Genomic DNA, 14,624 nt, shown 5'->3' with positions numbered 1-14,624 from the left:
TTCCCCAGCAGGACACAGGTTAAAATTAAACCATATCCACACTAGCACTGGATAGTTTAGGGCTGGTTTAAAGCTACACTGCCACTGAGGCCAGGAGGGACCAACAAGACATGCAGCCTCTCATCTGCTCAGCAACCTGCATTCCCAGTACCTGATGTTCGACTAAAACATCATTTGCTGTCTGTTAAAGCTTCTTCCCCTGAAAGGTAGGCAGTCATGATTTAATCTCACATTTCAGGTATTAGGAATTGCTTGTTTTCTAGCCTTAGATGCTTTTTCTGCCTTCCTCCCATGCTGGATCCAATGTCCCTTTCATTGTTGATATTTCCACCTCATAACAATAGAGTGTTAAGTCACTCTCCATCTTGTTTCCCGTAAGTTAAATGAGTCAATCAAGCCACTGAAGATTCCCATTACTGCAGCATTTTTTCCTGTCCTTAAATCAGGTTTGCATCTCTCTTCCATCCCTAAGGATTCTCATGTGGGTGCATCAAGACTGCTGGTACAACTTTCAGTGCTGGATACAGACTCACTCTGCTCAGTTTGTACACACTGACGCAGTATGTGAGATTTTTTTTGCCTGTAGAACACTCGAGCTTGGCTCCTTAGAGCTTTTCCAGGAATCCTCCTGGGCAGGTCAGAGTGTCCCTTGTGGTGGCCAGCTGTTGTCCCATGTTCCTCCATGTGGAATTTTGGCTTTGGCTGTTTTATTAAATATAATTTCTTTGATGGGTTCAGTTTCCCAAGTGATCAGGAGCTGCACTGGATCTGGGGTGGCTCCTCACTTCATTTGAGCAGAGCTTGGACACACTTGAAGGTCTGCTCCTTTGTGTTCCCACTGTGCAAGAAGGTGAGGCTGTCGGGCAGGAGCATCCAACTCTTGTTTGTGGAGGACCCTGATCTAATATGCTGACACTTGGCACAGGCTGCATCCAACAACACAAATTAAAGACTCAGATAACAGGCAGGGATTTTATCCTCTGTTGTTGCATCCCCTGGAGGATGAAAAAGCCTTCTCAAGTGCAGAAACAGCATAGCCACTGGTGGAGGATTTGTACCAGACCAGCTGAGCTGTACCACAGCAATTACATGGCACTGTATGACCATGCATTTTGTGATAATGCTCACTCCTGAACTGCTGTTCAGCCATCCCTGATGCAACACAGGCATGCCCCAAGACTTGTGGGAGATCTGTAGGCTGCCTATAATGGCTCTCTGGGTCATATATTTGACACCCTCTTTTTGGGGAACATATAACATGATCCTTTGCAACAGATGACATCCCTCATGGCAAAGGTCATTGTATTGAGCAGCAAGCCCAGGTGAGTGTCCTGCAACCACCTGTGACCATGACCAGTGTGTTAGCAAACTTCACTGAGACCTTGGCTCACAAAACCACATGCATGCAAAGCAGGAGTTTGTGGCTGTGAATATTTCCCATTACCGATTGGAACTCTATTGTGGTTCCTAGCTACCTACTAAATATTTTCCTCTGCTTGCAGTGTTTACCACAGTTTTAGAGTTAGTCATCCTCTAAAGGAGAAGTTCCAGGATCCCTGTATTTGTCTCTCTCATTGTGTGACAGGACGTAGGTGTATGGTCCAAACATGCCAAAGTTCAAGGCTGGGGATATATTGCTACACTGGCTTTCGTTTCATTGTTGAAATGTCACATGCCCTATTTCATTTTAAACTTTCAGTGACTATTTGAATCCCTTCAGGGGATACCTTCAAATTTACTTCTGGGAAAAGGACTTTCATCCCATGATCACTCTCCAGTACATACACAGAGAGTGGCATGAGTTCACAGCCAGCCAAAGGCTCAGAGTGACGTTTTCTCCACTTCAAGCTAAACAAGGGTGAAATGCAGAAATTCAGTTCTGCTGAGTGGCTGGGGACTTCTCCCACCCTAAGGAGTATCATGCTGTACTTGCATGGAAGGAGGAGGGAGTCTATTAGCATGGAGTAGGAGGCATCTGAGAGATCTAAATTTTTGACTTCACTAGGGCATGCATATGTCAGAATCTGGACAACCCAGGGAATACACGAAGGCATGCCAAAAAAACCAACAGTTCTGCTCAGTTCAGTTCAGGAGGTACGGCCTGATGAAGAGGATGGCTGTACTCTACTAGGTGGAGTGACTGCTGTCCAAGCAACAGTGATCATGTTACCGTAACTACTGGTGTCTGAAAAAACAGAACTATTGGGCCTGAAGAACCTTTATAAAAAATCCTTGAACGGTTTTATGTAGTATTTTTTATCATGTGTGGTGGGGGTTCTATTCTTTAGAACAGGTTTTAATCACAGCAATAGTATTTCTATAACGCCTCATCAAAAATGTTGCATGAGATTTATAAACAAACTATGTTACCTTGTGTGCTTTGGTTTACCCAGCTTTAAAATATATTAAATATTTACCTCAGTGGGGTGTTATGAGGATGTAGTTTGTTCAAGTGATGTGCCAAGATCAGTCCGGAAGCATGCTTTTGAATAAAAAACAATCTTTCAGTGTTTTTCATGTGATGATGCTGGCTTTATGCAAAGAATATATACTTCTTTATATTTTTTCACTTAAGCCTCTGGACAAAATTACAACACAGATTAAAAAAATAATCATGGTCTATTTGGGTAGCCTTCAAACAACATCTATCTGGGTTTTTTTCATGTATCTATCCTAGTGCACTGGCAGAAAAATACTTAGAATAGCTGTGAGGCTGAAAGCAGAACTTATGATGAATTCAGAGCTTCCAGCACAGCAGCACCAGCTCAAACAACTGCAGCACTAATACACTTTCGAATAGGAAACTCGATAAAAAAAGTTAAAAGAAGAAAAGTATCTGTTTGCTGACTTCTGTTTTCAGAAGCATGGCTTCAGCCTTGTTTTCCTGTGGCAATCAATGATTCATGAATTCAGGACTAGAGTGCTATCATCTGAAAAAAACATTGCATGCCTGTGGTTTGTTTTGCACAATAGCAGATTTCAGGGTGACAGGTGCTGGAGTGGTATGATAGATTGAGCAGGGTGAATCCAGTCTGGCTTGGTTTTGCTGGAATTCCATCAGCCAGAAGGTCTCACACATTTTCTTGGTGTAGACCCCACCTTAGCAGAGAGAATGTGTTGTGGCCAGTCCCCTACATCAACTCCCTCCCATCCGTAATCAGGAAACATTCCTGTGGCCACCAGAGCAAATACATACATGGGAAAGTAATATTAGGAAAGTATTTAATGAATTCTTTGCTGTCTTTTAATCCAGAAACTGAAAACAAGGAGTTTAGCCAACATCAAATGACTGGCCAGGTCTGTGTGGATCAACAACAGCCCATATATCACATCTTACAAAACTCAGTCTTACAGAATCCTGCGGAGCAGATGCTCCACATTTTGCTGCTGCCAGCTGCTATGCTCATTGTATTTTCTTGGCCCACACACTGTACCTGGAATATTTGGGATTATTCTAAATATAACCTAAGATTTGCTTGTATTGACAGAAACCCTATGTCTGTAAAATCCCTGGCTGCACGAAGCGGTACACAGATCCTAGTTCCCTCAGGAAACACGTCAAGACTGTACACGGGCCTGATGCCCACGTCACGAAGAAGCAGCGCAATGATGTCCACCCGAGGCCACCTCCGCTCAAGGAAAATGGGGACAATGAGGCAAGCGCCAAGCAGAGCAGCAAGGTTTCAGAGGACAACCCTGAGGCCAACAGCACCACAAGGACCATGGAGGATTGCTTACAAGTCAAAACAATAAAAACGGAGAATTCTGTGGTAAGAGCAGTTGCTCTTGGCAGAAAAGGCACAGCCTCTAATTTCTCCAGTGCAATGGGGGCATGAAGCATTTGCATATCATTTACCTCCCTGGGCAGCTATTCTTCACCTGCCTACACCCTAGAGTTCAAGTCCAGAGATGAAACTGCAGGTCAGGGCACAGTTCAGTACATTTTGCACCTTCCTACCCAGCATCACAAATTCTTGCCCTCATAGTCATGGGGACCACATGATGCCCAGTGCTGAGCTTGGCCTTCCTGTGCTGTGAAAGTGGGTAAAACTCAGAGTGTTGTGGTCAAATGAGCTTTACCTACCTCACCAATTTAAATTGGGCAACAACCATAGGGTACAGATTGATGAATGTTCTTGAAGCAGAAGTCCTGGCTTAAGCAGTCCCTTTTCTCCTCCTCCCTTCACCCTTCAATGTTTTTCTTTCCAGGCCGCTGCTGCACAGCAGTTTTGCTGGCACAATTCTGTTGAGGACTGTCTGAGGAAGCCAGTGGGGGTAAAAGTGGCTGGTTTATTTTTGTTGGGCATCTTAAAACAAGTTCAATTCCTCAGTCCTGTTCACCATACACAGAAGCACAGAATCATTAGGGTTGGAAGGGACCTTCTGAGATCATCTAGTCCAACTTTGCTCCTCAAGCAACTAGAGCAGATCACTCAGGAGTACATGAGTTCAATACATGACCCCCTGCTGCCACATAAAATTGTAGTGGGACATTGGGGCTGGGGAGCAAAACCAGGAATAAACACAGGAGCAATGCTGTGGTCTTCAGAGTAGGGGTTTGCAGACCACCACGATCATGTTTTTGTGTTCAGTTTTGGGTCCCTCATTACAAGAAGGACATCAAGTTGCTGGAGCATGTCTAAAAAAGGGCAGCAAAGCTGGTGAAGAGTCTGGAGAGCAAGTCTTATGAGGAGAGGTTGAGGGAACTGGGGTTGTTTAGTCTGGAGAAGAGGAGGCTGAGGGGAGACCTTATCACTCTCTACAACTACCTGGAAGCAGGTTGTAGTGAGGTGGGTGTTGGTCTCTTCTCCCAGGTCACTAGCGATAGAACGAGAGGAAACAGCTTCAAGCTGCCTCAGGGGAGGTTTAGTTTGGATATTAGGAAAAATTTCTTTACTGAAAGAGTGGTCAGGCATTGGAACAGGCTGCCCAGAGAGGTGGTTGACTCACCATCCCTGGAGGTATTTAAAAGACGTGTAGACATAGCACTTCAGGGCATGGTTTAGGAGACACGGTAGTGTTGGATTGATGGTTGGACTTGATGATCCTAGAGGTCTTTTCCAACCTTAATGATTCTATGATTCTATGATTCTGTGCTTTACAGCCCCATGACTGGCCACCAGCTGAAGCAAAGACCATTTATCAGCCTTCTGGCCATTACAGCATCTCCACAGTAGGCAGTAGTGTGGTTGATGGTGCTAACAAGATGTGTACAGTGATGAGTCCAAACACATTCAAGCCTCTTCCACCCCATGCAGAGAGCCGACCTTCTCCTCAGCACACCACTGCTGGTGGAAGTGAAGGAGCATTGCAACACATGGGTCACTTTTGCTTTTTGATGGTTTTCTTGACTTTCATACCCAAAGTTCTGGTCTGCTACCAGCTTAGAGTGGTGCAGGGTATGGGCTGGATACAGCAGAAAAGACCTTCACCTGTAAAAGAGAGTGTTCACATAGTCCCCAGACTTCTCACTAGAGCTGAAAGGACTTTAAGCTCCAAAATATATTTTTTTCTTGGTTTGAATCCAGGCTAAAAGATTGTTATTCCTATGAAACAACATGCCCTGGAGCTACAAAGATTTTCTAAAAAAAGGTTAAGCGATGTATTGTTGGGCAAATTACTAATGAGCAGCACATTTCTCTTAGGAAGGAATTGAGTATTTTCTCATCCAAAGTGTCCCTAATTGACGAAAGGAACAGTTTTACTGTGATGAGGCTCTATACTGGGTTACAAAAACTGAGTGTGAGAACCACTGGACAGAATGACCTCTCTCCAATGCTCTTCCTCCATGGTTTTTTTTTTTGTTGTTTCCTTTTTTTTTCCTATGGAAACACAGGCACAATCATGGCTCCCCACCCCATTTCTCCCAAAGGTGTAGGGTTGTTTTCCTAGTGCTCTGCGCTCCCAGGCTTGAAGCCAAGCCATCTCACTGTCAGCAGGGCCATGGGTCGGATGTTCTTCTCTTCTCTCCCCATCCAGCACTGTGTACTTCACTTGTGCACGTCAAACAGGGAGCATCTGACCTGGCAGGCCCACCTCCAGCTCCTGTTTCCTAGTTAAGGTCAGGGTGGTAGGAGGGGTGAGATGCTTCACTAGTTCTAATCACTCTGAGGCCCCTGGTTTTGACCGATGTTTGGGTGGCATCCCAAACCCATGGAGATGGGTGGGAAGTCTCTGCCAGGGGGTTTTATCTGGGCCCCCAGAGAAGGAAGGCAGGGAAGACGGGATACGGGAGAGTGGGAGACATTGGCAATTTGTGTTGTATTCTGCGCTCCCCTTTTCCTCCTTTTACTAACATGGTCCTTGCTGTTTATGCTGTCTTTGTCCTAACAACCTGTTCTTTATTCCCACTCACACTTCCTTACTCTACCTTCCTAAGGACAGTCGGTACTAAGGTGAGCAAAGAAATCCTTTGTATTAAAATAGCTGTATAATGCATAGTCTCCTGCAGACCTCCTGTCTCCAGCTAACCCCAGTGGGGTGGAGGCTGAGGAGTGCAGAGCAATGGTGGGTGGACAGGGGATATTTGCTTGAGTGTGGAAAGGGGGAGGACAGAGTCCCCGAGGATTCTCTTTGCCACCTTTCTCCCAGCATCACAACTTGCTATTAAATCCTTGGATTGCAATCTCTATTATCCCATTTGAAGGGCAATAAGGCCATTAGAGCCAGTCAGCCATGCCCATAAGCGCTGCTATGGAGCAAAGTAAAACACTGCATCACCTTGCACTCCCACCTTGGCCTGGAGCAAAGTACGTTGCCTTTTCAGCACTCCCATTTTCTGACAGCTGCTGGAGCATGGGCCTCGAGCGAAGAAGCCAGGCATCCTGTCTGGTAGCAGCAAAAGCTACCTCAGAGCAAGTTCAGACCATTTAGTGTTTGCAGCAAATAAACTACTCAATGTGAAATGCAATTCCTAATGTAAATAAAATAAATATTTATGGTGCTTATCTGCCTTATCTGCAAGTGGGAGTTTGAAAACAGTGAACCAGGTTTTTATCTGGCTGGGAAGTTTGTCAGCTAACCTAATTATATATTAGGGTATTTTACAGACAGATATATGTTATGTCTTAAATACCTAGGCCTTGATCCTTTGTCAGATAAGCCATTGCTTGCTGCAATATACCTTGCACAACCAGGTAATATGCTGCTTTTCTTCGAGAAGCATCTGTCCTTAACCTTTTGGAGGAACAGCATTTGGTTTCTCTCCTTCCTCCAGTTGAACCCACCGTAGTTTTTCCAGCTATGGGGTGTTGCCCTGCCTTCCCCCACTAGGGAAGGTGGCCCTGCCCTCTGGTAGAGCTGAGATCCTGCAGCAGGGAAGGGTAATGAGAGGGGAGAGCCTGGGATAGGGCCAAATATGTAGACCTCGTTGGGGTTGCTGGGATCCTGGTTTCTTTCCATCCATGTGTCCACCTGCCCAACTCCTCCTCTTTTCCTTCTCCAAGATGTGTCAGTCCAGTCCTGGTGGCCAGTCATCATGCAGCAGTGAGCCGTCACCCCTTGGCAGCACCAACAACAATGACAGTGGAGTAGAAATGAACATGCACAGTGGGGGAAGTCTGGGAGATCTGACAGCGTTGGATGACAATGCTCCTGTTGTGGACTCAACGGTATCATCTGGTAATTCAACAGTCAGCCTGCAGCTAAGGAAACACATGACAACAATGCAACGACTTGAACAGCTCAAGAAAGAGAAACTCAAGACAGTTAAGGATTCCTGCTCATGGGTGAGCCCAGCTCCACAAGCCAGAAACACCAAACTGCCTCCCATCTCAGGAAACGGTAAGCCCTGGGCCTAGGCCATGACCTGTAGGAACCTTGCAGAGTTTGACTCTGGTTTCATAACCAGGACAGACTTGTCCTGGAGGAAGATAATTTCTTATGATCTCTAAGTCAGCCTTTGCCAGATAGAGATGTCAGGTAGAGTGGAGAGCTTGGGTGTAAACACAGCTGTCTGGTGATGTGCAACAGAAACCTAGATGCTCACTGCTACAGAGCTGGAGAGGCAGAGCTGTTGGTATCCTTCTTATTCCTGGGCTTGCCCAGGACCCAACCACAGCTGTCCTCACTGTCCCAGCGACAGACACAAGACTGCTTGGGTTTGTTCCAGCAATAACAATTCCCCAAGGGCTGATGTGCCCATAGGGAGATTGCTCGAGCACAGCAGTAATCCAGACAAGTCCTTCATCCTTGATCTTGCTCTGACAGGTCTGTTGTCACTTGAAGAGATCCTGGCTATTGCCCAAAGCTTCATATGCTAGTTTCCCGCTGGCTGGGGATTCCTAATAAAGGCATCTTTATGATCCCTTCAGTGCTCCCTAACTTTGCCAAGAAGTCCTAAGAAGCCCCACAAGAGCCTGGGCTATACTAAACCTCAGGGCTTAGTATATTGGATTTTCTTGGTTTACTCTGGGAAGAGCCTTTGAGTGTCAACTTTTGGGCTCTTAGCCTCCTATCCCTGACTGCTGTGTATCTGTCCCAGTGAGCAGCTGTGGTTGTAGCTACCTACTCTCCCCATGGCACTGTGCACACTAGTCCTACCTTTTTCCTACTAAGAGAAGCCCTTGTGGAGGCACTTCCTCAGCAACTGAGCAACCATGGGATACACACTACAACGACTTTGCAGCAGGGGCTTCTTGTCTTCTCTCCCCAGCCTTCGTGTTCTTTGTGCATGGACACAGAGCTGGGGATGAAGCTTTCAATTCACTGGCAGCAAATGAAATTTGCTATTTATCCCGTAAAATATTTGGGGGTGGGTTTGTGCATCTGTATTCTGGCACCAAGAACACTACCAAGTGGAATTTCTCAGCTAACTAAACCTTTTCCTTCTCTGCAACCTTTCTCTCAGGCTCTATTCTAGAGAACAGTGGTGGTTCTTCTGCTACACTGCCTAATCCCAGAATAATGGAGCTGTCTGTCAATGAGGTTACAATGTTGAACCAACTCAACGAGCGCCGTGATAGTACGACAAGCACCATCAGCTCCGCCTACACTGTCAGCCGCAGATCATCAGGGATCTCCCCATACTTCTCCAGCCGCCGTTCCAGTGAGACTTCGCAGCTCGGGCACCGTCCCAATAACACAAGCTCTGCCGACTCCTACGACCCAATTTCAACAGATGCCTCCCGTCGGTCAAGTGAGGCGAGCCAGTGCAGTGGGATGCCAGGTCTGCTGAACCTCACTCCAGCTCAGCACTACAGGCTGAAAGCCAAGTATGCTGCTGCCACAGGAGGCCCTCCTCCAACTCCCCTGCCAAACATGGAGAGGATGACCCTGAAGAACAGGATCTCACTTATGGATGGACCAGACCCCACCTTGCCCGCCATCCGCCTCCCACCAGGCCCCAGGCGTTGCAGTGATGGTAATACCTATGGCTACCCATCAGCTGCAACATTTCCCCACGAGGTGCCAGGCAACTGCACGAGGCGGGCAAGTGATCCAGTGAGGAGACCTGCTGGAGATCCACAGGCCCTCCCACGCGTCCACCGCTTCAACAGCACCAATAGCATGAACCCCTTCCATCCTCCACATCCCGCAGACAGGAGGAATTTTGGCCTCCAGAGCTACGGTCGCTCAGATGGGAGCCTCCCCCGGCACACCTACTCACCCCGGCCACTGAGCATCAGTGAAAACATCGCCATGGAAGCCATGTCTGGGGAGGCAGAGGCACCAGTTGGAGATGATGACATTATGCTGCCAGATGATGTGGTACAGTACATCAAATCTCAGAGCAATGGGACGGCAGCTGAGAGCACTTCCATGGGGTACAGCAATGAGATGCAGAGCTTTCAGGGAAGTGGGAAGCTGCAGCCTCCAGCCTTGCCTAGTCAGCGCAGAATGGCAGTGGCTGAGGCAAGCATGAGCCACTTGGGACCCATGATGGCAGAGTGTCCCATGAGCTTTGATGCTTCTTCAGACATGAGTAAAAATAACATGCCCGTCCAATGGAATGAAGTCAGCTCAGGTACAGTTGATATCATGTCCAATCAGTCGAAGCAGCAGTTTTCACAAGGCAACTTAGAGGTGGTCCAGCAGAAGCAAAACTTTGGTCAGTACCAGAACTACAGTCAGCAGCAGATGCAGCTGCCAGAGAACAATATGCATGTAACACAGCAGACCTTTATGCAAAGAAATGTGGGCATGGATGGGCAGAGGCTAAACTGCATGCAGCTACGACAGCAGCCGATGAGCCTAGGCTCTGGTATGAACCCTGATCTGGGTTTGCATGCAGGGTATAACCAACCTCATCAGATGCTGAGCCCCGGTGCAATCAGTGGCAATCCAAATCAGATCTCTCCTTCTTGCAGCAGCATGGCAGCAAAGTCCGGACCGCAGCTTCACCCTCAGCAAATGGACATGGTGACCGACACTTCTTCAATGGTTGCCAGCAACAGTGAGCGCACAATGCTGGGCCAGGTCATGCATGAAACAAGCCATCAGAACTACTCATCTCAGCCAACCCACCTGAACTTCTCCATGGCTCAGGAGGCCTTTCATCAGCCCATCATGACTGCAAACCAGCCTAGCTTTGAGCCTCAGCAGAGCATGATGGGCTCAGCTGCACAGGCATATCCATCTGGCATGGTCCAGCCTCGTCCTCCGCCCGAGCCAAGCCCAGCCAGCAGACCCCGAGGCCTCCGCACCATACAGCAGCTGGGCTACATGAGAACTCCCCACCCTACAAACACCATCAGCCCAGGCCAGGAGGCAGCAGAGGTTGCACATAAAAGAACCAGCGACATGTTACCAGCATCAGCCCAGCAGTGTGCAGATGGCATGAGGGAAAACAATTTGATGTACTATTATGGTCAAATCCACATGTACGAACAGAACAGCAGCTTTGATAATCACGCGGACTGCCGGGTCAGACAGCAGCAGTGTGCGCTGAACAGCAAGCCAGATGCTCTGTCTTCCCCGGGCACGAACCAGGTGTCCAGCACGGTGGACTCGCAAGGTCTTGAGCCACCCCAGATAGATTTTGATGCCATCATGGATGATGGGGACCATTTGAGCCTGATGTCGGGAACCCTGAGCCCCAGCATCCTGCAGAACCTCTCCCAGAACTCCTCTCGCCTGACGACTCCACGAAACTCTCTGACACTTCCCACCATACCCGCGGGAATAAGCAATATGGCAATAGGCGATATGAGCTCCATGCTAACCACGCTGGCAGAAGAGAGTAAATTTCTAAATATGATGTCATAACAGTAAAGCACAAGGCCTTAGTGCTATCCAAGGGGCTGTGCGTGAAGCAATTTTATGAATGTGCTTTTCAAAAATAATCTGTTTCAATAGAGTAGATTTTTTTTCTAAGTATTAAATACATTAAAGGAATTAAAAATGAAAATTTTAAAAAGCCTTTGTACAGAGTTATGTAAACTATAACCAGGCAGTTTAGCACTGCAAGAGTGCACCTCTAGTGTTACTTTTTGGCTTGGTTTCCCAGAGCACTGAATGATATCACCACCAAGCTAGGAGACTGCATGAACGTGGTTAGAGATGAAACCCTCCCTCCCCAGCAGCCCTGTAAATAGCACGCCCCATCATTTTCTGTTAGTTATGTTCACAAAAAATTCCTTTTTCAACCTGCCCCAGAAAGAAACGGGAGGATGTGGGTTTGATCAGAATAAAAGCCATACTATGTATTCTGCTCTGATGATAATAGGGTTTAGTTACGTCTCCAAACAAGCCCTCTGCCAGCAGTATTGTTTTATACCGTAAATACCTTTGTACCTTGCAAAGAGCGCTGATTCCAAATGGCTTCTCAGCAAAGTGCCTTACCATGCTTTCGTGTTAAGTAGCCAAGGCCTCTCTTCCTTTAAAAATCAAATATAGTGTATTGCCGGAAGCGTATATAAAATGTACATTTATAAAAACATAGTGGTGTTTCTGAGAAAACATTGGAAAGACACATTGATGAGACACATAAAAGGTGAATGCATACTTTGATCAGATGTGTTTACAACATGTTTATATCATGAGCAGAGTGAAGCAGGGGCCTGGGAACAGCAATCACTGGGAAATAATCCCCTGTGGCAGGAAGGCTCCAGTGTGCAGACTGACACACATGCATAACCGCGCCCTCTGAGGGCAGTGACTTTCTGCAGGGCCCTGCATGCATCTTTAATGTCAGGTTTCTGAAGCACGCATTTCCGTATCCCTGTGCGGCTTTGCAATGACTTCAGTTTCTGTTGGGGTTTCCATGCTAAGGTGCTCGCATACAGAAGCGATGGTGATGGAGACTTCTGTGATTGTTTCAGCCCCGTTGGCACTGTGGCAGCACTGTGGGAGTTGATTTTTCCAGCCAGGGTTCCTCTGTGTAACGTAATCCATGCAGAGCTCTGCCTGGGCTCCATGCACACAACAGGCACACGGCTGCACTGTCGCAAGGCCAAGCATAAGGTAATACACCCTGTCCTGCAAGGAGGCTTGTTGGCATTTACCCAGAGCTGCATTAACGTGTCCCACAGCTTTGGTCAGCATGAAAAGAGCTGCTGTATCGAAAAAATATACCATGGACAACCCAGGATGTTGGTTTGGCTAGTGCTTTGTGCTACAGTATATAGCTACTCTTTGTACCTAGCCTGGTTCGGTTCACCATTCAGCACTGCACCTGCGGTCTACAGCACAGGCACACATCTGGATAGTCTCAAAACAGGTATGTGAGTCAAAATAGTAGCTCAGTCAGTGAGAATCTCTTGGAAATGTCCTTGGGGAAGTGATGGGAGAGGCAGGGCCTCCCAAAGCCATATCCTCCACCAAAATATAACTACTTGTCATAACAATCAGCTCTTTCCAGGCCAGTCCCTCCTGACACTGAAGTCAATCTTAGTTGCATCATTTATTTTTACTGTCCTTATACAAAAAGGTGGAAGTGGTGAGATGCATGTACTTTGGGCAGTATGTCTTGCTTAACTTCTGACTCTGTTGGATAAGGACAACCCTCCTCATCCTGCTCTCATAGCATCAGATACTTTGTACTCAGTATGTCGAAGGGCAGGGGACAAGTGTGACATCCCCCTGAGGTTCTCACAGTTTGACCGGACAAGTGTCTGCAGAGCTTTACTCTCTCCTTCCCATCTCACCTGTTCCCCTCATATCAATGTGATGTTCTCACTTGCATCCAACTCCATCCCATGCATGGGACAGGGACAGCTCTATAAGGGTACTTTCTGGTGTCCTTGCTTTCTTTTTGCACAAAGTGATATCAGGCTTACTGCTCCCAGCATGACCAGGGTCTGGCACGAAAATGCCACGTGTTACCTTCAGGCAAACTTTGCAATATCAAATGCACCAGCAGCCATGCTTGACAGTGGTGTGTTGGGACAGTGCTGCTGCCACGTAGCCCTGGGTACGGCTGGTACAAGAAGGTGCTGCTCAGCCCCCTGAGATCTCACCTGTTCTCATCCTAAATGCAGAGGGTATGCACAGGACGCTCTTCACCCATCAAGGCCTCCATGACTCCTGCTGATGTCCAGGGTGCATGAGGACAGGAAAGCAAAGCCTGGCTGTTTATTCATGTCTCTTGTGAAAGTTGTGTTTAAAGGGATTGTTTTATAGTCCACTGTGTATATTCTCTTGCAGTTACTGACCTTGCCCTTGCCTTTGCATTTATGAAAAGAGGGCGCTTCATATTTTAGGACATTGTATGTTGTCCTGGACGCTTGGAGTACAACTGGGCATCCCTTGTGCTGAGATGGATCAGTCTTTCGTGTGCCCTTCAACTGCTAATCTGATTTTTTTCAACAGCTGCATAGGGCAACGATGGCTACTGAGTCCCTCTTCACGGATATCTCATTAGCAAAAGATCAAATACAAAAGCAAAACTAAATCTCCAATGATGTGAGATTTCTCAGACTTTCCAGTGGTGGTCTTCCTTCATTTACTGAAAAAGTATTATAATAACAATTCCAGCACTGTATATATTATGTATAGAAGACGTCATTACTAAAAGTACTGTAGGTGAATTGTTCTGTCAAATTTATATCTTAAGAACATTTTTAGCTGTTTTCTACATCATAAGAACGGAGGTAACATGCTGAACCTGTATATAAACCTTTTGTACATTAAAAAGTAATTTTTTTCATAATTCCTTGTGTCTGTTGTTATTGTTTTTTATTGGTAATGGTGGTTGGTCTTGGTCTGTCATTGCCACATCAACAGTCAGTTGGTCTCTGGTGGAGCTTAGGAACAGGTGGTGAGGAGCTGGATAGGCCTGGCATGTGAGTCACTCCCGGATGTGCCGCGGTCTTGCCTTGAAGAGCTTCCAGTCAACAATGGGATGGAGATGGCAGAAAGAGAGAGACAGTGAGACCAGGGTGCTGCTGCAAGCACAACCATGCTGCCCAGGTGGATTTCATTGGCCTCTTGGCAGATGTGATTTGACAGAATGACAGTGCGGCAGGGACAGCACAGGAGAAGGGCTCAAAGCAAGGGCTTGGCAACCAGAAGGTTCATGGCGAAGTGGCTTGTTGACTGTCTTTGTCAGTGTCCAAAAGGAGACAGAAATAGGAGAGATCATCAGAGCTGTGATGGGCCATGACAGCGACTAGTGGAATATTGAGTTTGAAGAAAGAAGAAAATAATCTGTCCACTATGTATGTGATGGGAAGTAATGATATGGT

General features: G+C 46.9%; 1 protein-coding gene across 6 annotated transcripts in view; it reads left to right on the top strand.

The window, feature by feature from the left end:
* GLI2 (GLI family zinc finger 2) overlaps positions 1-14,092 on the top strand; it is a 205,089-nt gene extending 190,997 nt beyond the window's left edge. For all 6 annotated transcript variants that reach the window (XM_064451242.1, XM_064451241.1, XM_064451247.1 and 3 more), the window contains 3 exons: positions 3,489-3,770; positions 7,446-7,782; positions 8,849-14,092. In XM_064451242.1, the coding sequence (XP_064307312.1) occupies positions 3,489-3,770; positions 7,446-7,782; positions 8,849-11,205 (2,976 nt within the window). In that variant the 3' untranslated portion in view covers positions 11,206-14,092. The remainder of the gene's footprint in view (positions 1-3,488; positions 3,771-7,445; positions 7,783-8,848) is intronic.
* The last annotated feature ends 532 nt before the right edge of the window (positions 14,093-14,624 follow it).

The sequence above is a fragment of the Phalacrocorax carbo genome, chromosome 5, assembly GCF_963921805.1.
Source record: "Phalacrocorax carbo chromosome 5, bPhaCar2.1, whole genome shotgun sequence".
Classification (NCBI taxonomy): domain Eukaryota; kingdom Metazoa; phylum Chordata; class Aves; order Suliformes; family Phalacrocoracidae; genus Phalacrocorax; species Phalacrocorax carbo.
Note: the sequence above shows the minus strand (reverse complement) of the source record. Positions and strands in the feature narration are given on the sequence as shown.